At 41.5% G+C, this 22,767-nt stretch overlaps 1 protein-coding gene across 1 annotated transcript; it reads right to left on the reverse strand.

Moving 5' to 3' along the window:
* Positions 1 to 1,728: 1,728 nt before the first annotated feature.
* On the reverse strand, positions 1,729 to 18,378 carry ptger4.L (prostaglandin E receptor 4 L homeolog). The gene is made up of 2 exons (XM_018266274.2): positions 16,728 to 18,378; positions 1,729 to 4,658 (listed from the first exon to the last, which is right to left on the reverse strand). Exons 1-2 carry the CDS (start codon positions 17,559 to 17,561, stop codon positions 4,065 to 4,067), a joined length of 1,428 nt encoding a protein of 475 aa, XP_018121763.1. The 5' UTR covers positions 17,562 to 18,378; the 3' UTR covers positions 1,729 to 4,064.
* Between the last annotated feature and the right edge of the window lie 4,389 nt (positions 18,379 to 22,767).

The raw sequence follows: 22,767 nt of genomic DNA on the forward strand, positions 1-22,767 counted from the left end.
AATAATCATGTGATTGCTGAAGGGCAGTGGAAGTTTAAACATATGTTTTAAGAGAAAGGACCTTGACCAGAAGTAATGGAGCCCTATGCTGGAGTGTAGGGAACCTTATGAATAATCCAGATCCTTATCCATCTTTTTAGGGCAATGGCACATGGGACTGTTTTGTCACCTATTTTGGATGAGATTAAGCACGGGTGACAAAGGTTCACACTTCTGTTTGTTGTCATTTAAACTGACTCCAAAGGGAACTTTTTTGGTTGGTCACCAAAGAGGAAATGTATTGCTACTTATTGCTTACTACTTGCTTTTGCAGTGTGTAAAAGGGGTTGTCCACATTCCAAAACGTTCCGTCTAACACTAAACCACCCTGTGTCATACAGATTTGACTTTCTACCCCAATTCAAATATCTTTCCTTCTGACAACCAGGTTTGGACTGTCCTGCCAGGCACTGAGACAAAGGGGCAGATTCACTAGGGCATAGGTGTAGGTGACAATTCGCTAGCGAACCGGAGCATCGCTAGCATTCATTCGCACTCTATCAGAGTTTTTGCTTTGGTGAACTTCCAATTTCATTAAAGTGGGAATTTTTACTGAACGTTACCTCTTTTGCAGAGCTGACTTTGCCACCTCAGACCAGGCGAACTGCTAAAATTAAGGTAGATCTTCCTCAATTTTACATCACTTACAATATATCCTGTCTGCTGGAAATGCATTAAAGTTGTAAAAATGCTGGCGACTTTTCCTTTTCTTTTTAAAGTGGGATTGCCTGCAAAAGTCCTAACTATTAAACTTTTTTGGGTTAACATTTTCCCCAGATTTTGAGGGGCGTGAAACATTCATTTTAGGGTGGGCTCATGTCTAGGGCATTATATGATCTCCTTTGTCTTTATTCAGGTTCCTTGGACATTTGTAATAAAAAGTGGCCACTTCAAGCATTTGCAACAACATCTCTAATAAAGACGTTCATACAACTTTAATGTACCCGCCCCCTATTCAAATTGACCTAGGCGTAAGTATTTTTGTACAGCCTATGATTAAGTGCCCACTGGCACCAAACGCTTAAGGCTATGTATTTATCTATTTTTGTGGACTAAATAAAGTTCTCAGTTCTTTTCCAAGCCTGTTTTTGGGAACCTGTGAGTGCCTGCCATTTTTTTCTTCTTCTTTGGTTGGATACCTCCTCCTTGAGATGTAGGTCTGGGGCATGAGCACCCAGGCCCCACCTATTACAGGTATGGGGCCTGGTATTTAGAATGCTTGGGACCTGGGGCTTTCTGGATAACGGATCTTACTGTAATTTGGATCTTCATACCTTAAGTCTACTAGAAAATCATGTAAACATTAAATAAACCCAATAGGTTGGTTTTGTTTCCAAGCATTTAGATCAAGTACAAGGTGCTATTTTATTATTACCGTGAAAATAAATCTTAGTGGTAACGAATTTTCGTCTGGCAAAGTGGTGAAGCATTCACTGGCAACAATTTGCCTTTTAGTGAAACTGCCCCAAAACCTGGTAGGCCTCAGTTCTCTACCACCAGCCCAGGGGCATCACCAGGTGGGCGGGCAGGTTAGTACGGTTACAGATTGCGTTGGGTGATCCGCAACAGCAGTGCAGCAGAGGCAGCCATGCTAGTGGTCACTTTGTTTGGGTTTTCTGGTGCACTAGGCCAGTCATATTTCCTTGCAGGCATAAAATACTAATAACAAACAATAACATGACACAGCTATTATATTTTAGCAACACACTTTTATTAGGACAGCCTCCAAAAATATTTTGGTCAATACAACAATTTCACCTTCAACAGGCTCAGAATGTAATCACAGATAAAAGCAATTCACGTGGACACGAAAGCAACCGAAAACATGCTTATTTGGGGGTTTCATATTTTTCCTTTCAAATATCTGTACAGGATTAAAAAAAAACATGTTAGAAAGAATCCAAAGAATGCTTGGCTGAAGATGGCAACGTACTTCTGCAGCAGAAAAATATGAAAGTGGCGGTACCAAGGTGCTTAATTTCACTAAACTTTAAGCTACCTTGAAAAAGAACTGGCACATGGATGCATTTTAACATGGGGCTCTATCCTTATGGTTTATTGCATCAAAAAATGGATATACACTGTTTTGTGTCACACCCCTGAAACATTGTGTATCCACTTTTTGATGCATCGAACTACAGAAGTGTATCCCTGTGCTGAATTGCATCCATGTGCCAGTTCTTTTAGTGGCTCTCCTTGAAATAAAGCACCACCACATTTGTTATATTTTTTGGGGCGCAGTATTATTTTGTTCCTGGGATCTGCAGTAAACTGTTCTCTAAGTGCAACTCCGAAAGGCTAAAAACAGAAACACTCCAGTGTACGATCTTGGTTCTAGTGGTTGAACTATATTTTTAGGAATCAATAATTCCAGGGAAAAGTCTGAACTTCAGCACCAATACAGAAGATGATTCCATTGAATAAGAGGTGGTTGAAAGTAAAACAAAGAAAAGAGACTTGAAACTATTACAATGTGCTAAATATCTCACCAGGCATTGGCTAGAGAGTATAGATATACTCAAGTCCTCAAACAATTTCACAATTGGCCCTAAAATACACAACTTTTGATCTCAGACAAAACCCAGGACATTGGATATGCTCACTACAGCATAAAGGATAGACAATTCTGATCCAACTGCTATGGGTATATCCCAAGGAAAGTCAACTTTTGCTCCTCTAGCTTCATCCTACTACAGGTAGAAGTATATCCCCATAATGTTTCCTCTTGTTCAAGCCTGAGAATTGCCTTTAAGGGACACTCTTCAATTAGTCTTTAGAGATAATTAAAACAAACTAAACAAATTGCCAGGAATTAATTATATGTCGATTTTCTGTAGCCAGTTCTTTTGTTTCCCGTCAATTACGTCATGCGTAGTTCAAGCTACAATATGAAGCAAATATATTAAGCAATACTGAAAACAATGCAATTCCAAAGAGTCTGTTATTGTTATTCTTTTAATTGGTTTGGACTATCCCAGCGAGACGAGTCATTCCATTGCTTTTTTGAACTAATTCATCCACGTTTATTAAATTAGAAAAATGTCCTCACTAAACAGATGGTTTTCCCAAGTTGGTTAAGAGTACGTGATAATTTGGGGATAGGCTGCAAATTATATTTTTCTTTGAAATATTCAGGGTAAAAAACACAATGTACTATGACTAAGGCCAAGATGGGGCATATGTTTAGCTCTTCCAAAAGGGATGTAAGTTTTATTAAGGCATCCATGAGCGCATTTCTAGAATGGTCTGGCTTGATTTCTGTAGAACCAGCATAAGAATATGGTCAGGAGATGTTCTAGAGCAGGTGATACCCTCATCAGCATATTCAATTAATAAGTTAATTATTCAGTCTCAAGTGGAATGCATGGGGGAGGGAAAAAGCTTTGAAGCAAAGATGTTTTCAAAAACAATTTATTTTCCGATCATATGGAATAAAAATTGGGCAATTCCTGATCTAGATCTCTTAAGAAAGTGTTCTCCTCGAGACATTCTAAAAGAATGAAGAGGATAATGCATGTAAAATCCATTCACTAAGCTTTCTGATCTTAAAAAAAACCTTCTCACAGAGAAGACAATAAATACATTTACATACCGAATACAGACATATAGAGTATCCATTGAAATTCACATTTTAAAGCTTAGACACACTGACATCATAACAACAGACAATTTGGCTTTGTCCAGAAATAGTCAATGGAAAGTCACCGACCAAGGACTTTCTCTTCTGCCGCCCTTAAGCAAATGAACACCTTAGAAAGGTGAAATTATTCCTCCCAAAAAAAAAAGTGCCAGTGTTATAGGTAATAGAGTCAGAAATAGCAAATCCGTAAATTAGCTGAACCAAACACAATCCCATGGACTGAAGCAAGTAGAAATGTTTCTAGATCACTCAAAGGACTCAGTCATTTATAAGTACTATTCCGTGATTGGATTAAATGAAGCCTTTGTCATGATGAACATCAAGGAGAAGAGTGTAATGTTCATTATGAGATCTACCTACACACTCTAAGGGGGAACTTATCATTCTATATACATTTCCCTGATAAATTTAATGTTTCATTAGGAAATGTGACACGGAGTGGGTTTCCCTTTGACAAAGAGCCATTTTGAGTTACTCGTGTGGGTTGTGTTTCATTCACGAGTGACACTTGCTCTGAATCTGGACCCTGAGAAGATACGGACTGATCAGAACCCCGCAACGTCCTATCCGTCGATCCAGGCAGGTTAATGGCTATTGTAGCCCCTGGCAACACAGTGCTCCCTTTAAAGCTACCATCACTCAGTTCTAGAGGATAGAGTAAAGTCTGAGAAGTACTGACTTCTCTCAGCTCTCGGGACACAAATGAAGGGGAATGACTGGAGGGAGCAGAAGAGGCCCTTCTTCCTTCCGTGCAGTTGAAACTTCCTGCGGAGTGTGGTCTCCTCCGTGCACCGATTCGACAGAATAAGCACTTGATTTTCTCTATCAGTTTGCTTAGCACCGTCTTCCTGAGGAGGATATAAATCCAGGGATCTAGAATCGGATTCACTGATGCAATTCGGATGGCCTGTAGATCTGGATTCTTTGATATGTTCTCCACTACCTCTGGCTGGTAGAGCTGATTAATGAAAATACGGACCTGAAAGACAAAGGTAATGCAAGCCATGAATGAATTTGTAGTCATTTTGCAATTATTGCAAGAGAATTAAGAATTGTTTTAGAATGACGAGCAGGCCCGGATTTGTGGAAAGGACACCAAGGCGGTAGAATTTTAGGATGCCCAACCACACCCACATTGGTTCAGAAACACTGGGGATATGGAGGAGTTAAAAAACATTTCCCATCACCAATCCCCATTGCTCTGGTCCCAGTGATGAAAATTTGTGCAAATAAAGGGATGGGGATGGGATAGACAAACAACAGTGGGCCTAGGGGTGTCCGCTATGTAAAGCCGGCCCTGATGCCAAGGCCAACAGTTACATGACCTTCTCAACCACAGGTGGTGTCACCAAGAAGATACAACCAGAGGTCTTCATTAATACACTCTTATATGTGTCTAGCCACATTGGGGCAAAAAAGTAGATGGAGTGTGTGACTGTACAATGAAAAGTGGATTGTTCCCAGTATTTCTATGGACGAAGAGGCCAGGGAAGTACTTGGGAAAAAAAATACCACGTTTCTTGTATATATAACTCCATTGGGGAGACAACACTTTTACTGTTTCTGTCCTGAAAGGGATTACAGCTGCCTTCATTGGTGCTCATATTTCCTCTTTAAATTGGAACACTTCTAAAATCAATCTGCCTTGGACTTTATTTATAGTGTAGGTGCTTTCCTGATTACAAATCATGGACGTGGGGCTTTTGCTTACAGTTGGTGCAGGTGCTTATGAAGCAACACAAGGGATTGTTCAGACAGTTTTAGTTTCCAATAACAAGTCCAGAGATGCCACTTTACTCATTTCACAAAGTAGCTTTCTTGGCATCTTGACTTATTGGCGCAATGTGCGAATGTTATTGTTTGCCAAGTACGGCCTGTTGAGACGCGTTGGGCAAGACACTTGTTTGCACCACAGCACTGTACTCTCTTCGGGAATGCTTGATACGCCACTCTGATAACCATTTAACATCCTTAACTCTAATCAGAGACCTTATTGGTTTTGAAGTTAAAGTACTCTATAATTGTACTCCAAACTGAATGGGAAAGCACAAGTGGTCATCGGCATTAAGCAAGCATCTACTTGTACAATTACAGAAATTTAAAACCATGGACTTTACTTGCAAACATGGAAAAACAGTTACATTTACAGCTCAACATCTGTACTAACATATTAATCCATGGAAATAGCTTGGAACCACATCAGAACTGGGGTCTGTATATCATCGATGAATATGTTCTTTTTGTCAGCTCATGCAATACACACACAGCGCAGCTTATAATAACTGTGCTTGTCAGGCCAGTAGATGGCAGTTGCTTCCAATCAGTCCTGACCGAGTCCACTTTATAATAGTTTCCTGCTGGAGAAATCCCGAGCCGGTCAATAATGTTCATACTGAAGTGTGGGCAATGCCTTTGACAAATAGACAAATATAGAGCACTCCACCCTCATTCAATACTGATTATTCCTAGATAGGGAACTGAATAGCTGAATGAGGCAGGATATTTTATTCTATAAAGTGTAGTTCTGTCCTGCCACTAATTAATCCTCAAATTGTTTTCATGTTGTTTCTTACGTTTGCCCCCCAGGGATATTTAACTGGTCACCCAGTTTTGAACTACTTTGCCCAGCAGTGGCATAACTAGATATTACTGGGCCCCTGATGCCCAGCATCCCCTCATACCTGGAAACTAAGAGTTGCTTCTGGATGTGAGGGAATGCTGGGTATTGTAGTTCAATACTGGGTGACTAGTTAAATATCCCTGTATGTATATATTGCTTCCTAATTTTTAGTTTGGAACTTGAATGACAATCCGGTTGCTAGGGCAGAGCCTGCATTGGGTCAGGTTGCAGGTTATCTACAGGAAAATGGGTAACCTGTGGGTTACAAATGTGGGTGTGAGTGTAGGTTGGTGGGTCACTATTAGCTTTAAATTAGTTTTTACTCCCTGTTTTTTTTACACCATCCAGTTGTGATGGGCGAATAAATTGGCCAGGTGTGAATTTGCAGAGAATTTCTGCGTTTCGCCACCGGAGAATAATTTCAACTCCCATGAAAATTCGCTGTGAATTGACGCAGGAGTCAAAATTGATGCAAATGTGAAAATTCCAGTTTTGCGATTTTTTTGGGCGTTTTGTGAATTTTTCGGTGAAGTGAGACGTGAGAAAATCGCCCATCACTACCATCCAGTTCTGGTTTAATGGTGGACAGTAGGTAGTGGGTTGGGCTGCAGGTAAAGCAGTTGCAAATTGGGTGAGGCAGTGGGTCCATGTGGGTAAAAATGTGGGTTGTAGGTAAGGGTCGCTGGTCTGGATTGGGTCAGGGTTGGGGTTACAAAATTTGGGCCCACACAGGACTCTATGCTAGGGTGCCACTTACCCTAACAAAAAACCATTTGAATTGACTGGTAGAAGAAATAAATACAGATATGGGATCTATGATCCGATAACCTGTTATCCAGAAAGCTCCAAATTACAGAACGGCCATCTCCCATTGACTCCATTTTATCCAAATAAGCCACATTTTTAAAAATGATTTCCCTTTTCTCTATAATAATTAAACAGTAACTTGTACTTGATCCCAACTAAGATCTAATTAATCCTTATTGGAAGCAAAACCAGCCTATTGGTTTTAATTAATGTTTATATGATTTTATAGTAGACTTAGGGGCACATTTCGAATATCGAGGGTTAATAAATTTAAATCCTTCGAATTCAAATATCGAATTCGAAGGATTTAGCGCAAAAATTGTTCGATCGAACAATAAAATCCTTTGAATCGAACGATTCAAACGATTTTAAGCGATCGATCGAAGGATTTTTCTACGATCAAAAAAAGGTTAGAAAAGTGCTGGGGAAGGTCCCCATAGGCTAACATTGTACCTCGGTAGGTTTAAACTGCCGAAGTATGTAGTCAAAGTATTTTTTAAAGAGACAGTACTTCGACTATCGAATGGTTGAATAGTCGATCGATTTTTAGTTCGAATATAAGTCGAAGGTCGTAGTAGCCTATTCGATGGTCGAAGTACCCAAAAAAAACTTTGAAGTTTTTTTCATTCGAATCCTTCACTCGAGCTTAGTAAATGTGCCCCTTAATGTATGTAGATCCAAATTACGGAAAGATCCGTTATCCGGAAAACCCCTGGGTCCCCAGCAATCTGGATAACAAGTCCCATACCTGTATTAACATAATCATAATAACAATACAAATGTATTTGCTGGTTACTGAGGTCGCTGACCCCTGCAACTATTAAACTGATGATGGAAAAGACAAAGTAGAAAGAACACAAAAGCTGATATAAGCGACAGTATACGTTGATTTCCATGGGGGAAGTGGCTGTTATGAAGACTAATGAATTCTGTATCCCTACTACATGAGTGACATTTCTCAATTCCATTTGATGGAACTGACATTCCCAGTTATTTGAGAAATGTTGCTTTTAACACCATTTGCTGACATGAAAGAACAAGCCGTAATTCCTCGTGTGACCCGCAGCCTAAAGGTGAGCGGTCCCAGTGTTTCCTGCCTTATAATGAAAGAGCCGGGGAAATGTCCTCCCCTGGGACCCAGGGCCCTGATATCTAGAAAGCAAATTGTCTGCATTTCAGGAGCCAGAGAAGCAGTGATTAAGATAAACCATTAGGTAACAGTGGAGGAGGGGGAAGAAGTCCTGCAGAGCATATAGACCTGTACCTGTTTCTGTTTTTTTGGGTCTGCGGGGAAAGGAAATGTGCAAAAAGCAGCTAAAGAAATTAGAACAACAGGCGCATCTTAATCCAATTGAATTAGCCTCCCAGATGCAGACGATCCATTTCCAGAAGATATTCCAACGCAGGAAATATATACTCCCAATCTGTTCTCTTTTCTCATTAAATGTATTGGGAACCTACTGCCTGGGGTGATCTCTGTCTGTCTGTAGGGTGGGTCGGAACATCATGTACAGTGGATATTGTTAGGAGATGGTAACGTTAAGTTTAATTGCCTCTCTTTAATATAAATGCTGCGGATGCATGAAAGCGCCATATTGGCAAGCTTTTACACGAACGCCGACTGTGTCATAACTCAAGCGTCTTAAACTTTCAAGTGGTTTATTCTACACCGAACTCTTTCTAGTTTATGCTTGTTCAGCCCCCTTCTTGTTAAATGTCGACTTTTATAACCTTCTTCTATATGTCAGCCTATAGTCTTCTATAGTAGTGGAACTGTTTAATTGATATTAATGGCACATAAGGGAACTTTTGGCTCCATGGCTCCAAGTTCCATGAAATATTGCTTTGAGGGGGTTGTTCCCCTTTAAATTAAGTATGATTTAGATGATGTTATTCTGAGACAATTTGCAGTTGGTTTCCATCTTTTAATACATGTGGTTTTTGATTTATTTAGCTTTTTATTCAGCAGCTCTCCAGTTCGCAATTTCAGCCATCTGGTTTGTTCAAATGACCCTAGCAACCATGCATTGCTTTGAATGGGAGGCTGGAATATGAACAGGAGAGGAACGGAATAGAAAGGTGAGTAATACAAAGTAGCAATAACAATAAATGTGCAGCCTTACAGAGCTTTTGTTTTTTATAAGGGGTCAGTGACCCCCATTTGAAAGCTGGAAAGAGTCAAAGAAGGCAAATAATAAAAAAAACTGTAAAAAAAATAAATAATGAAGACCAATTGAAAAGTTGGCCATTCTATAACATACTAAAAGTTAACTATAAAGTGAGCCACCCATTAACTGACCCCCAAGATACTTAGGAATATTCTTAAATTCTTAGATACTAGAATATTAAGGAGATTAAAGGAGATTAAATTGGTATTCTCCCCAAAGGGGCTCCAAACAAATGTTTTGAGACCCCCAAGCATGGCCAGCCACACAGTTTGGAAACCACAAATCTAGCACCATCATCTGACTCTTGTATATACTTGTGAGACAAATGTCTACAGCAGTGACTACATGGAAGGGGTGGAACTTGCTGACATTATTTGCAGAGTAGGCAGGTAAATATGGTAACTGGGTGAGATTGGGTTTTAGAAATTGGTTTTACCCTATGCCAATAACACTGATTTTTTTTATCAAACGCAGCTGAACATTTAAAGGGGAATTATGTTTCTACTACTTGTCAGACACTGTACCAACCAAATCACTATACACAATACCTGTAATATAGCTGCCGCTCCAGCCCTATAAGCATTCATTACTCTTCGCAGCCCTTGGGCAGTCTATTGAGTGTAGCAAATGCAAAGCCTATACAGATCCACCTAAAGGCTGACGATCGTATAATAGCAGGTGGGCCCCAGTTGTGCAAACATGAACCCCTTTAATGGTCTTGATTCTACAGGCACTCCCTTCCCCAGCTCCATGAGTCTTCCAGAAAGCTATAGAATATGAACATGACTTTGCTCTTGCTCTTCACCAAATAAAGGTTTCTGTTTCTGTGAAACAGTGCCCTTTAACCACAGCTTGGAAAGAAAGGAAACATATTGCTTCCTCCACAACGCGGCTCTTCTATCTTTCGAAAGCACCAGTTTAAACGGAGAACGATTAGAGAAATGAGTTCTCTATTCCGAGTAGAGTGTGGTGGAGTGTGGTTTTGCCGAAGGCTTATACCTCTGGGCCCCACAGCAAATTCAATCTATGGCCCCAAAACATTGGTAAGTTGACCTATTCCTTCAAGATAGATTTAAACTGCCCACCAATTAAGACTGGGCCCTCTATACTCCTGGGCAACCGCAGGGTCTGCTTTCTCGTTACACCCCTGGCTTATACCACTGTTTCTAAGCCTCTATCTATTGTATAAAGCCTTAGTACCCTAACCCTAATCTTAGAAGAACCTATGGCAAATTATTGGCTGTTTATGGATGGTTATATCATAATGATCAAACCCTCAGGCCCCTGTTCTTCTTCTTTAAAATAATTCTAACACTGCAGAAAGACTATGAGCAATGCTAAGGAATGATGTGAGGGATAATTAACACGTCAGAAGTTGTAAGCTGGGTCATTAATAACTCTGTTGCAATTAAGTAACGCCTTCAGAGAGAATAGAAAATAAAGGTAGACTTGCCCTTTAACTTTACATGTTTCTTACCTCGTCCCTATTGTAAATGGTTGTGTAATCAGCTTTATAAACAATAATTAGAAAAAATAACTTCTTAAATTCCCCTGAAGCTTTGTGGTTAATCCGGCCTCACCCTCCTATGGGAGTTATGGTACAATCATTTGCTTGGGTGCCCTACATAGTCTCTGTTTCACGTCCCCAAAATAGTGTGACCTTGTTGCTTATTGGTCGCCATGCAATGTTAATTAATTACGACAAAGCAAAACATAAGGATAAAATATTACTATATAGTAACTTGGGGGGGGGGTCTATAAATATTTTGTGGGTGTCACAACAGGGAAAAAACACCCAAGGTAAGAATTATGACAAAAACAAATGATCCCAGCTGGCATCTATCACCCTAGAATAAACAGCAGCCATAGGGCACACTGCCAGCCAATCAAACTCCACGGGAGAGTAATATTATGTGCAGCGATTATCCCTCTATTAATCACCATGTCAGGCCTCACTGGAGAATGTGGCCCTTGTTTCTAAACACCCTTATCAGGCGTTTGGTTAATATTTATCTGCCTGAGTAGAAAGCAATGAGCAAGTACTGTATTTACTTTATTTACCGGATGAAAGCAAATAACATACAATAGGCAAGTCAATCAAAATTTTATTTTTAAGGGGATCTCCGCCCAAAAGCAAAAGGTAATTCTAAGAAACTTTCCAACATACAGCTTTCTGCTTATTTATATTCTCTGCCCTCGCTCCTCCTTCTGACTCATTATAGCAGAAGTCTGTTTTGCTCAGGAGTTGTAACCTGCTGGCTTCTGCTATACTGTCAGGAGTCAGAACCAGTGGTGCAGGGAATACAAACAGTCAGACGGATACTGTTTGCAATAGCAATTACATTGTTTGGTGCATGCAAACTGTAAAGGTACAGTTTATTTTCGTTATACTCAAAGGTGATGCTTTTTGAATGGTTATTGGGAATATTGAGAGCCCCAATAGAATTATATTTATATACTCAGGGTCGGCAGGTCTTGGCATGGGTTTTTAGGGTGAGAGAGATGTCCCTAAGTTTTACCCATGTCAGCCATATACACATGGAAGCAGTGATGCAGAACAGAGCAAGACAGACAAGAATGTAAAACATGTATTGGGGCAAGTGGGGGAGGGAAAGGTTTCAGATTGGTGCTGTGATTGGCTGCTGGCTTGTCCCACTACTATACGTCTGTTATTCCAGCACAATACCTGCAGAATATTTTACAATCAGAAAGGCTGCCGGAATTAGTCTACATACACACAACTCTGCAATGTGGGCAGTAATTGCAATAAAAAAACCACAACGCAGCAGTTTCTCTTTGCATTAGTCACTTCCTGCCCAAGTGCTGTAACTAAAGCTGCAGCACACTGAGCTCTGGTGCAAGGAAAATACATTCCCCCACATTTCTAAGAGCCCAGTATTTTCTCTGCTACCAAAGTACGTGGCATGGGTAAGTCCCTGCCTGTATCACAGCTCATTGCAGCAGTACAATCCTCTGCGCTACACTGGTTACTTTGACATAATTGCAACGTTGATCTACAAGCAGCAGCACAAAGGCGGATGAAAGTGCCGCCTGCTAATTACTCCCATTGTAGCCATGTATGTTTAATGATGGCTGTTTCTGCTGCCATGGCACCTAAGTCAGTCTCCACTAATTCCATCCCATCTAGGACTGTATTGCTACAAACAATGTCAGTATAATGGGTGCTTCCAAGGTTCCCTAGCAAAGCATTGTCCTAAGGCATTCCTAATGGCAGGCAAGAAAAGGGTTAAGGGGATCTGTTGGCCATTTGATATATATTCAATCCAGGATTCGGTTCGGGATTCGGCCTTTTTCAGCAGGATTCGGATTTGGCCGAACCGAATCTGAATCTTAATTTGCATATGCAAATTAGGGATGGGGAGGGAAATCACGTGTCTTTTTGTCACAAAAAAAAGAAAGTAAAAAATGTTTTCCCCTTTCCACCCCTAATTTGAATATGCAAATTAGGATTCGGATTCGGCCGAATCTTTTGCAGAGGATTCGAGGGTTTGGATAGTGGAGTCGGTGCATCCCTATTCAATATATTGAGGTTTATTCTTTAATCACAGGCATGAAGATGCCTAGCGCTCTGTACATAACCCATCAGCCACTTGCCCAATTACAAACTTGTTTATCTTGGCAGCAATGCATGTAAAAAAAAACAAGAGATTTAATTAAGACAAGCTGAACGCCCTCATACCTGCACTGATTTGTATAATAAAGAAGGGGAGCAGCAGCTAACCTGGCAAACTGGCCCGACAAGGGGGTGAACAGTAGTATCTCCCTTGCCAAACCGGCTTCTCTATCTATCAATGGAGCAGGTCTGGTATAGAAACCCTGGGCAGTTATCAGAGCAGAAGAATATAAATGTAGATACATGCTGCAGACTGCACAGCTTTCTCTAAAGCCTTGAAGCATCCACAGATGAAGGGGAGGGGTATCAAACTCACGTTAGGCTTCCCGACACCTCTTGAGTGTCATTTGCTGTTCATTATCCTTAGGGATTAGTCACACAATGTGGTTGGATATCAGTAAAACCGCAATAATCAAAACACACAGGACCAATGCAGCTGCTTCATGTATTACTCGGGGGTGTGAAATAGTGTGGATGCCCATATTCTCTACTGATACCCAGAATTCTGTGCCAACCTGTGGCGCTGCTTCATTTAGAGGGAGCTTGAAGCAGTAAGGGAGAGATTTGAAGTCTGACTAATTGTTCTCCTAGGTATAGTATATATATAGAGAGAGAGAGAGAGAGAGAGAGACAGAGACAGAGACAGAGACAGAGACAGAGACAGAGGTGATGGATACCACCTCAGGTGGGCCCTAAGCAAACACAGGGCCACAAGGGGAAAGAGGGAAGCCTCAGATCTATTAAAGGGGAAGTGCAAATGTAATATAAACTTCAGCATACTGAACAAAATAAACTTTGTCAGTACAATCAATTAAAAATTCTTTATAGTTTCTGAAATATAACAGATTATCTTCACTATGTTAGAGCTCAATCAGATACAACTGATTCCAGTACAAACAAAATCTAACAAAATAACTGCCTTTTGCACAAGTTCTGCATGTAGAGAGACATGAAGTCTGGTGATTTTAATAGAGTGAGCTCTAATACATCTTCTAGGCAAAAGGAGTTCCCCTATAAGATATATTGGATCTAACTGTCAATAAATATCTGACACCCAACGGCTGCATGAAGACAGAATGAAGAGAAACAGATGCTGAGAGAGGAATAGTGAAGACGAACTTGATTATTTCAGAAACAGTACAGAATATTTAATTGATTGTATTTAGAAAACGTCTTATTTCAGTATGACGAAGCTTATATTACATTTTAATTTTCACGATAGTTCCCCATTAATGATCTATTCCTGGATTTTTTAAAACTCAGTGACTGTGCCAGAACATGCAATTGCCTTTAACTCCTTTAATTCTCTTAGTCACAGTGACTAGAGACCTGCAATGAAATGTATCCCCCTCATTCTACTTAGAAAAAAAGGGTAAATTAAAGGATTAAGGGTTTTGGGAAACCTACAATGTTTGGCGTTGGCCGGGGGGGGGGAAGCATTTTCTTAGAATTCAGAAAGCTGGACTGGAATCCATGGCCTCTGCCCCAGCAGCACCTACTTGTCAATTTTTTCCCCCCAAAGAATGTTGCATTGCCTGGAATTTACTGCAGAGAAAACATCCGAGACTCCGATGACACTCACAAAACAGAGCCCTGCAAACTTCTGGCTCAGCAACATTTTCTGCACAAATTTCTTATAGTGTGGACTTATGCCAGGACAATAACACATGGTGAGATCTGTGTAGGGCTGAAATGATTCTGGTTCTTAGAAGTCCCAGGGACTGCCCTGCAGCCTCACAATGAAACCGTGTTTTTTGGGGTAAGATCTGCCACTATTAGTGAAACTGCTGCAGATAGCAGAAAAATCGTTATTCCCAAATGTGTATAAAATAAATCTAAACGTTGTTACTCTTTAAGTTGCTCTATTGTATATGTTGCTTTGGGTACTTAAAGCCTATCTCTCTATTCAGGCTCCCTTTATGCAGACATTCAGGTAAAGTAAAAAGTATCTTTTGATTAAAAATGAAGATTGCAATAACTAAACAATGCCAACTGCATCTGTGTATTGCAAGTGCACTAATAAGGGGGTAGAAGACAGTTGGCAGTTGGTGCAGTGATAAGATATATTAAAGGGAATGGTGACTTTTAAATTAACATTTAGTATCATGTTGAGAGTGATATTCTGAGCCAATTTCCAATTGTTTTTCATGTTTTATTATTTTTGGTTTTTTGAGTTATTTAGGTTTTAATTCAGCAGCTCTCCAGTTTGTAATTACAGCAAACAGATTGCTAGGGTCCAAATTACCCAAATTGCTTTGAATGAGAGACTGGCATATGAATAGGAGAGGGTCTGAATAAAAACACAAGTAATAAAAAGTAGCATTACTACTACATGTGTAGCCTTACAGAGCATGTGTTTTTTTTAGATGGGGTCAGTGACCTCCTTTAGAAAGCAGGAAAGAGTCAGAAGAAAAAGGCAAATTATTTAAAAAACTGTAAAAAAGAAAACAGTCAGACTATTGTAAAGTTGCTTATTGTTAGCCATTCTAGGACATAGTAAAAGTTAATTTATAGGTGAACTACTCATTTAATAACCACCACAAAAAAAAAGTTAAAAAAAATAAATAAAAGAATGAGCAAGAGCGTGAATATGGACAAGGGATAAAAGGAATTTCTTTTCTGGGAGGGAAAGAGTTAAAAAGAAAGGAAAGCAAAATGAGACTGCAGGGCTGAGCATACCATTGTCCCTAGCAGATAAACCAGGAGGGCCCCCACTTTACTAATGAGGGGTCTACTTTTAGTGATGTTGCCCCATTAGGATCTACATCCATAATAGCATTGTTAGCGTTTTGTATTGCTTAAATATTATATTGATTTATGGGTAAATTTATATTGCTATATTTATTATGTATTATTATTATATATTTGTATTATTATTATTATAATAATTTATTATTAACTATTTCTTATGTAAACTTAGAATAAATATCTGAATCTGAAAAACAGAAGGGTGATTTAGACAAGCTGTAGATCAGGGATCCCCAACCTTTAGAACCCGTGAGCAACATTCAAGTAAAAGGAGTTGGGGAGCAAAATGTGACTGGGGTGCCAAATAAGGGCCATTTAGTAGCTCCTATGTGGACTGGCAGCCTACAGGAGACTGTGTTTGGCAGTACACCTGGTTTTTATGAAACCAAAATTTGCTTCCAAGCCTGGAATTCAAAAATAAGCTCCTGCTTTGAGGTCACTGGAAGCAACATCCAAGGGGTCGGTGAGTAACATGTTGCTTTTGACCTACTGGTTGGGGATCACTGATGTAGACGTCAAGACTAGACAGTGATCACCAGCTAAATCTGGCCATACACGAAGAGATCCGCTTGTCTGGCGACGGATCTTTCCCTGATATGCCGACTAATGGCAGGGCTATATCGGGGTAATCCGAACATTTGGCCCTAGGGCCGAACAATCGGATTACCAGGAGCAATGGAACTCTGAGGGTCGGTTGCTGGAAACATTAAACCTTCCCGATCGCTATCGTGGCCAGATATTGATCGAGAAGACCCGTCGGAAGCCCCCATACACGGGCAGATAAATTACGGAATTGGTCTAAAGGACTGATATCAGCAGCTTTATCTGCCCCTACTTGGCCACCTTAACGGTCTACTGGTAGATCCCATCTAACTTTTTGAGATAAGCCCCCCCCAATATATTAATAGGCGCAGTGTTTACCCAGGTGCAGTAACCCATAGCAACCTGATCAGACCTGGAGCAACATTTGCACCTTTTATTTACACAACCCCCAAAAAGAATGATACAGCAATGGCACTAATAAGTTTAGGGGACGATATATAGATGACTTTATATCATTGGGGAACTCACCACTAGGGGGGTAGAGCAGATCACCACCACCACCGATGTCCCAATGAGCACAATGACCATCTGGATCTCAGCCCCCGCCATCCTCCTGAAACTCCTGCGTCTCCTGAAGTCGCTCAGTCTGTTGTCGGTCCCCAGCGACGTCCTGCGCACAAACTGCCGGTGCATGCGAATTAGCGCCACGCACACCAGCACGTTGCACAGGACCGTGGCCAGGATGAGGAACGAGCTGAAACCCGCGTACATATAGGAGTAAGCGGCGTAGCTCGAAACGTTGGTTCTCCAGTCAATGAAGCACCACGTGTTGGGATACTGGAAGGTGGTCTTGCCTAGTCCCATGCTGGGGAGGGCGCAGAACAACACGTTGGACACATAGATGGCAATGAGAGTGAGTCCTGCCAGTTTCTTATCCACATAATGGTTGTAGAAATACGCATGGTTAATCGCCAGGTAGCGCTCGATCGACATCGCACAGATGATGCTCAGACCGGACAAGCCGAAGAAGAGGAGGATGAAGGAGCTGTACTCGCACAGGGCATGTCCCCCCGGCCACTTGCCCTGCATATAAGTGGCTATAGTCACTGGGCTCACCAGACAAGTCCCCAGCAGGTCGGTAAGAGCCAAACCGCAAACCAACGTGTAGAACGTGGTCTCCTTCTGCTCCTTCCTCGACTTGCACAGCACGATAATCGCGATAAGGTTCCCCACCACCCCGAATAGGAACATGACAGATGGGATGGTGGGTGGAGTGCTACCTCTTGGGGCCACCACATTATGGGCAATGGGATCACTGAGGTTCTGCTCATAGGACATGTTGTAACTTCCAGGGGTCTCCATGAGCTTCACATCCACATCTGCTTTATTATATTCTTATTACAGGTGAGTAGCTGAACCCCTTCCCTAGCTGCCCCTTAACCACCTTCTAGTGGGGATACAGTTAACCCTTCTGAGCATGAGCAATGCTGAAACTTATAAACCTCCCCAGATGTTCCTTCCTTTAGAATTCAGTCGCAGGTGACCACAAAAATTGCAGCTTTCAAAAGACAAAAAAGTCGCAGGCGGCCAGATTGGCAAGTGTCAGTTTTCAATGTGGGTGACACAATTTTGCAGCCATCCAGACGGTTGAGCCTTAAAGTTCCAGGCAGGCAGTTTTGAATACAGATACAGATGCTGCAGGAGTTGCAAAGGTCCCTTGTTCTGCATGGAAAGAAACAAATGGACAATCTTTAGATTTGAAGGAATATTTGCAGCTTGATGGGTGTCACTGGCCAAAGTGCTGTTCCATTGGGCAGATTTGCTTATGAGAGGCACAGGGTAGAGACAAGTTCATAGAAGTCAGTGTTTCCCAGAGCTGCTGAAAGTGAAATGCAGTGATGCCCCAGCTTGCTCTTCATTATATCCGCCTGGAGCCCTCCTCCTGTGTCTCATTAGCTCCCAGGCACTGTCCTACAGCAGACAATGAGAGCTGCTCTTCAAGTTTGCTCAGTTGAAGTTTCCCAGGAGGGTGAGGCTTGGGCTGTTCTCCTCCCCCTGTCTCGTCTGATTGGTGCCACTCATTTCAGTGAGGAGGTTGCTGCACCCTCTGCCTGATCTTTAACACCACTGCTGCTGTGCTTTCTGCTACAAGTGCTGCTGGCGACGAAGCTCAGAAACTTCACAATCCTCTGCTTCTTTACTGCTGAACTTTCTCCCACTCAATAACAGGGTTCCGCTTATTAACCAAAGAGACCGTGTCCTTCTATAGACAGACACAGAAAGTGACCTTCTTATTCACTAAATGCACATTCACTGCATCAGTAGCTTAAACACATGATCTGTACTACAGACATCTAACCAGCAGCAGGTGATACGTAGAACTTACATGTAGAGTGTAGCAAAACACACACTTTTGCACATGCACTCATACTTAGACTGCCAAATATTTATACATTTATCCAAATCTATAGAAAATGCACACCTTACTACACTGATATGGCACTATATATTCAGCAGTTTAGCCCTTAGTTGTTCTGCTAGTAGTACAACCCACTCTCACACTGTGGGATAGTAGGGAGAGATGGTGCCTATAGTAGCGGTGGGATAATAGTCTCTGGGAAGGGAGTGTGACTGTGGGATAGCAGGTATAGTAGGGAGAGATGGTGCCTATAGTAACAGTGGATAATAGTCTCTGGAAAGGGAGTGTGACTGTCGGATAGCAGGTATAGTAGGGAGAGATGGTGCCTATATTAACAGTGGATAATAGTCTCTGGGAAGGGAGTGTGACTGTGGGATAGCAGGTATAGTAGGGAGAGATGGTGCCTATAGTAACAGTGGGATAATAGTCTCTGGGAAGGGAGTGTGACTGTGGGATAGCAGGTATAGTAGGGAGAGATGGTGCCTATAGTAACAGTGGGATAATAGTCTCTGGGAAGGGAGTGTGACTGTGGGATAGCAGGTATAGTAGGGAGAGATGGTGCCTATAGTAACAGTGGATAATAGTCTCTGGGAAGGGAGTGTGACTGTGGGATAGCAGGTATAGTAGGGAGAGATGGTGCCTATAGTAACAGTGGATAATAGTCTCTGGGAAGGGAGTGTGACTGTGGGATAGCAGGTATAGTAGGGAGAGATGGTGCCTATAGTAACAGTGGGATAATAGTCTCTGGGAAGGGAGTGTGACTGTGGGATATCAGGTATAGTAGGGAGAGATGGTGCCTATAGTAACAGTGGGATAATAGTCTCTGGGAAGGGACTGTGGCTGTGGGATAGCAGGTATAGTAGGGAGAGATGGTGCCTATAGTAACAGTGGATAATAGTCTCTGGGAAGGGACTGTGGCTGTGGGATAGCAGGTATAGTAGGGAGAGATGGTGTCTATAGTAACAGTGGATAATAGTCTCTGGGAAGGGACTGTGGCTGTGGGATAGCAGGTATAGTAGGGAGCAGAGCCGGGCCAAGCCGGGCAGGCGCAATAGGCAGCCTGCCCGGCTGCTGCGCCGGCTGGATGAGCGCTTTTGCGCATGTGTGAAAATGCGCTTCTGCGCATGCGCGAAAAAACGCTTCTGCGCACGCGCAAATTGACGCATGCATGGGACAGTGGGCGGCCGGGAGAGAAAGGGACTGGACTAGGGGTAGGAGTAAGTACGTGCCTGGCGCCCCTCCAGCTTTGCGCCCTAGGCACGTGCCTACTCTGCCTACCCCTAGTTCCGGCCCTGGTAGGGAGAGATGGTGCCTATAGTAACAGTGGATAATAGTCTCTGGGAAGGGAGTGTGGCTGTGGGATAGCAGGTATAGTAGGGAGAGATGGTGTCTATAGCAACAGTGGGGATAATAGTCTCTGGGAAGGGAGTGTGACTGTGGGATAGCAGGTATAGTAGGGAGAGATGGTACCTATAGTAACAGTGGGATAATAGTCTCTGGGAAGGGAGTGTGACTGTGGGATAGCAGGTATAGTAGGGAGAGATGGTGTCTATAGTAACAGTGGATAATAGTCTCTGGGAAGGGAGTGTAACTGTGGGATAGCAGGTATAGTAGGGAGAGATGGTGCCTATAGTAACAGTGGGATAATAGTCTCTGGGAAGGGAGTGTGACTGTGGGATAGCAGGTATAGTAGGGAGAGATGGTGTCTATAGTAACAGTGGGATAATAGTCTCTGGGAAGGGAGTGTGACTGTGGGATAGCAGGTATAGTAGGGAGAGATGGTGCCTATAGTAACAGTGAGATAATAGTCTCTGGGAAGGGACTGTGACTGTGGGATAGCAGGTATAGTAGGGAGAGATGGTGTCTATAGTAACAGTGGATAATAGTCTCTGGGAAGGGAGTGTAACTGTGGGATAGCAGGTATAGTAGGAAGAGATGGTTCTTGTAGTTATAGCTATAAAATGACATTGGGGATAAAAAAAAAAACCATCCTGTATAGGGCATTTGGCTCAGTTAGATTGTATGCTCATTAGTCACTGCTACACTGGAATTGATTTCTTCCTTCAGTACAGAGTATAATGACTTGCCTCCTATTTATAGTTTTATAGCACTCAAGGTGCACATTGTACTATCCTCAGTACAGCACTACTTACAGTATATACAGTATAAATGAAACTATACAGGAACAGAGCAGGCGAGGGGTGAGTGAGGTAGGGACATAGAAGGCAATACAAAGCTGGAATGTTACAAAGATCATTCCATAAAGTCAATGAAAGTTACATATCACACAGTATCTGACGTTTAGAATGAATAGTTTAAAAAGATATGTGCCATTGTACAGCCCATACAGAGCTCCCAGGGACTTGGTCACACTGGCTGACACCCGCCCTATGTACACAAGGTGCTTAAAGGATAAGTAAACCTTAAAATAAGTGAATGTAAAATGAATGAGGGTGCTATTCTAAGCACTTTTATTATGTACATTCATTATTTTTTTAGTTCGAAGATATTAAAGGAGTCCAGGAAGTTGTCAGGAGAAAGAAAGAGGCTGCTCTGATGTTCTGCTCATGAAAGATTTGAGAAAGGGTCTTTTAATAAGCAAAAAAACATCAGAGCAGCCTCTTTCTTTCTCCTGACAACTTCCTTGACTACTTGGTGGGAAAATGATCAGCAGGTGGCGGTGTTGTAACAAAATTCATTCATATTAACAGTACATGTATCCCTTAATATCTTGGAATTAAAATAAAAATAATTAATGTACATTGCAAAAGTGTGTAGAATAGCACCCTCATTAATTTTACATTCACTTATTTTTAAGGTTTGCCTCCTTTAAGGCAGGAGTGGGAATTCTGACATTGTCTTTTCATTAAAGGGACAGTCGACACCTAAAAACACCTTTCCTAAAAAACAGAAGCAGTCATTGGAAATAGTTTTTGTTATTGATGCCCCTTCTACCTTTTTATTTAAACAAGGCAATTAGTTCAGAGCTCCTTATCTGCCTTTGAACAAAAACGCTTTCCCTTGTTCAACATCAGTTTAATGAATGGGACTTGGGCTGAACCACCTGCACGGGGGGGGGGGGGCAGTGGGGAATCACGGATAGCTCGCAATTATGTGTAGAGGGGGTCCGGAAAGACATTTTTGCTGGGGTGGGGGGAGGTTGGGCTCCCAAAGTTACACCCCTGTTTATTTTCCTCTGTATAAAAAGCTTTTCCTGGCGTCCCAACATAATAAATACACAGGATTTCATTATACATAGTGACCTCCGCTGGTCGCAGCAGCTAAATCATTCCTGTTATCTACTTGGGTTTTAGTGAAAAATGTTAAAAGTGTCCCATGTTCCTGAGCACTTCTAAATATATGTATGTATATATATATATATATATATATATATATATATATATATATATATATATATATATATATATATATATATATATATATATATATACATATATATATATATAAAAACACAAGAACCATGAATATCCTGAAAATGATATCCTTATAAATTGTGTGTTGTGATGTCATCAGTTATTACCGTTGCTTAGTGATGTAGTCTGTGTCACAGTTCAGAGTTATATACAAGAAAGGGTCTGTAGGTTTGTTTTTAAAGGAGAACTATAGCCTAACTAAAGAAGTAGCTAGAAATGTTGTACATAATGTTTTGTGCTTCTGTACCAGCCCAAGGCAACCACAGCCCTTTAGCAGTAAAGATCTGTGTCTCCAAAGATGCCCCAGTAGCTCCTCCATCTTCTTTTCTGCTGATTCACTGCACATGCTCTGTGCTGCTGTCACTTACTGAGCTTAGGGACCCACTCACATTATACAGAACATATAGAATAGAAATGTCACAACATAAGGCTGATTAGTAATTAATACAGATAATTACTACATGGCAGCACAGAAACCAGTGCAATTAGCATCAGAATTTAATAATCAGCCCTGTAGCATCAGCTTATATTACAGATCATCCTCATTTTCTGCTTGATAATTAGTGACGACCCCTAAGCTTAGCTTCTCAACAGCCAATCAGAGCCCACTGAGCATGTGAGTGTCACAGACACTTTCCAAGATGGTGACCCCCTGTGACAAGTTTGAAGTCCTGGATCATTGCTGCTATTGACAAGCTGAACCTTTAGGCTGGTG

This window comes from Xenopus laevis, chromosome 1L, assembly GCF_017654675.1.
Source record: "Xenopus laevis strain J_2021 chromosome 1L, Xenopus_laevis_v10.1, whole genome shotgun sequence".
NCBI classification, from domain to species: Eukaryota; Metazoa; Chordata; class Amphibia; order Anura; family Pipidae; genus Xenopus; species Xenopus laevis.

Bases quoted from the DNA above. Each gene is read 5' to 3' on its own strand.
- ptger4.L (XM_018266274.2), bottom strand. From the start codon at position 17,561: ATGGAGACCCCTGGAAGTTACAACATGTCCTATGAGCAGAACCTCAGT. The intron at 4,659-16,727 runs GTGAGTTCCCCA...TTTGTCTTTCAG, and splicing joins TCTGCTCTACCCCCCTAGTG to GTCCGTATTTTCATTAATCA.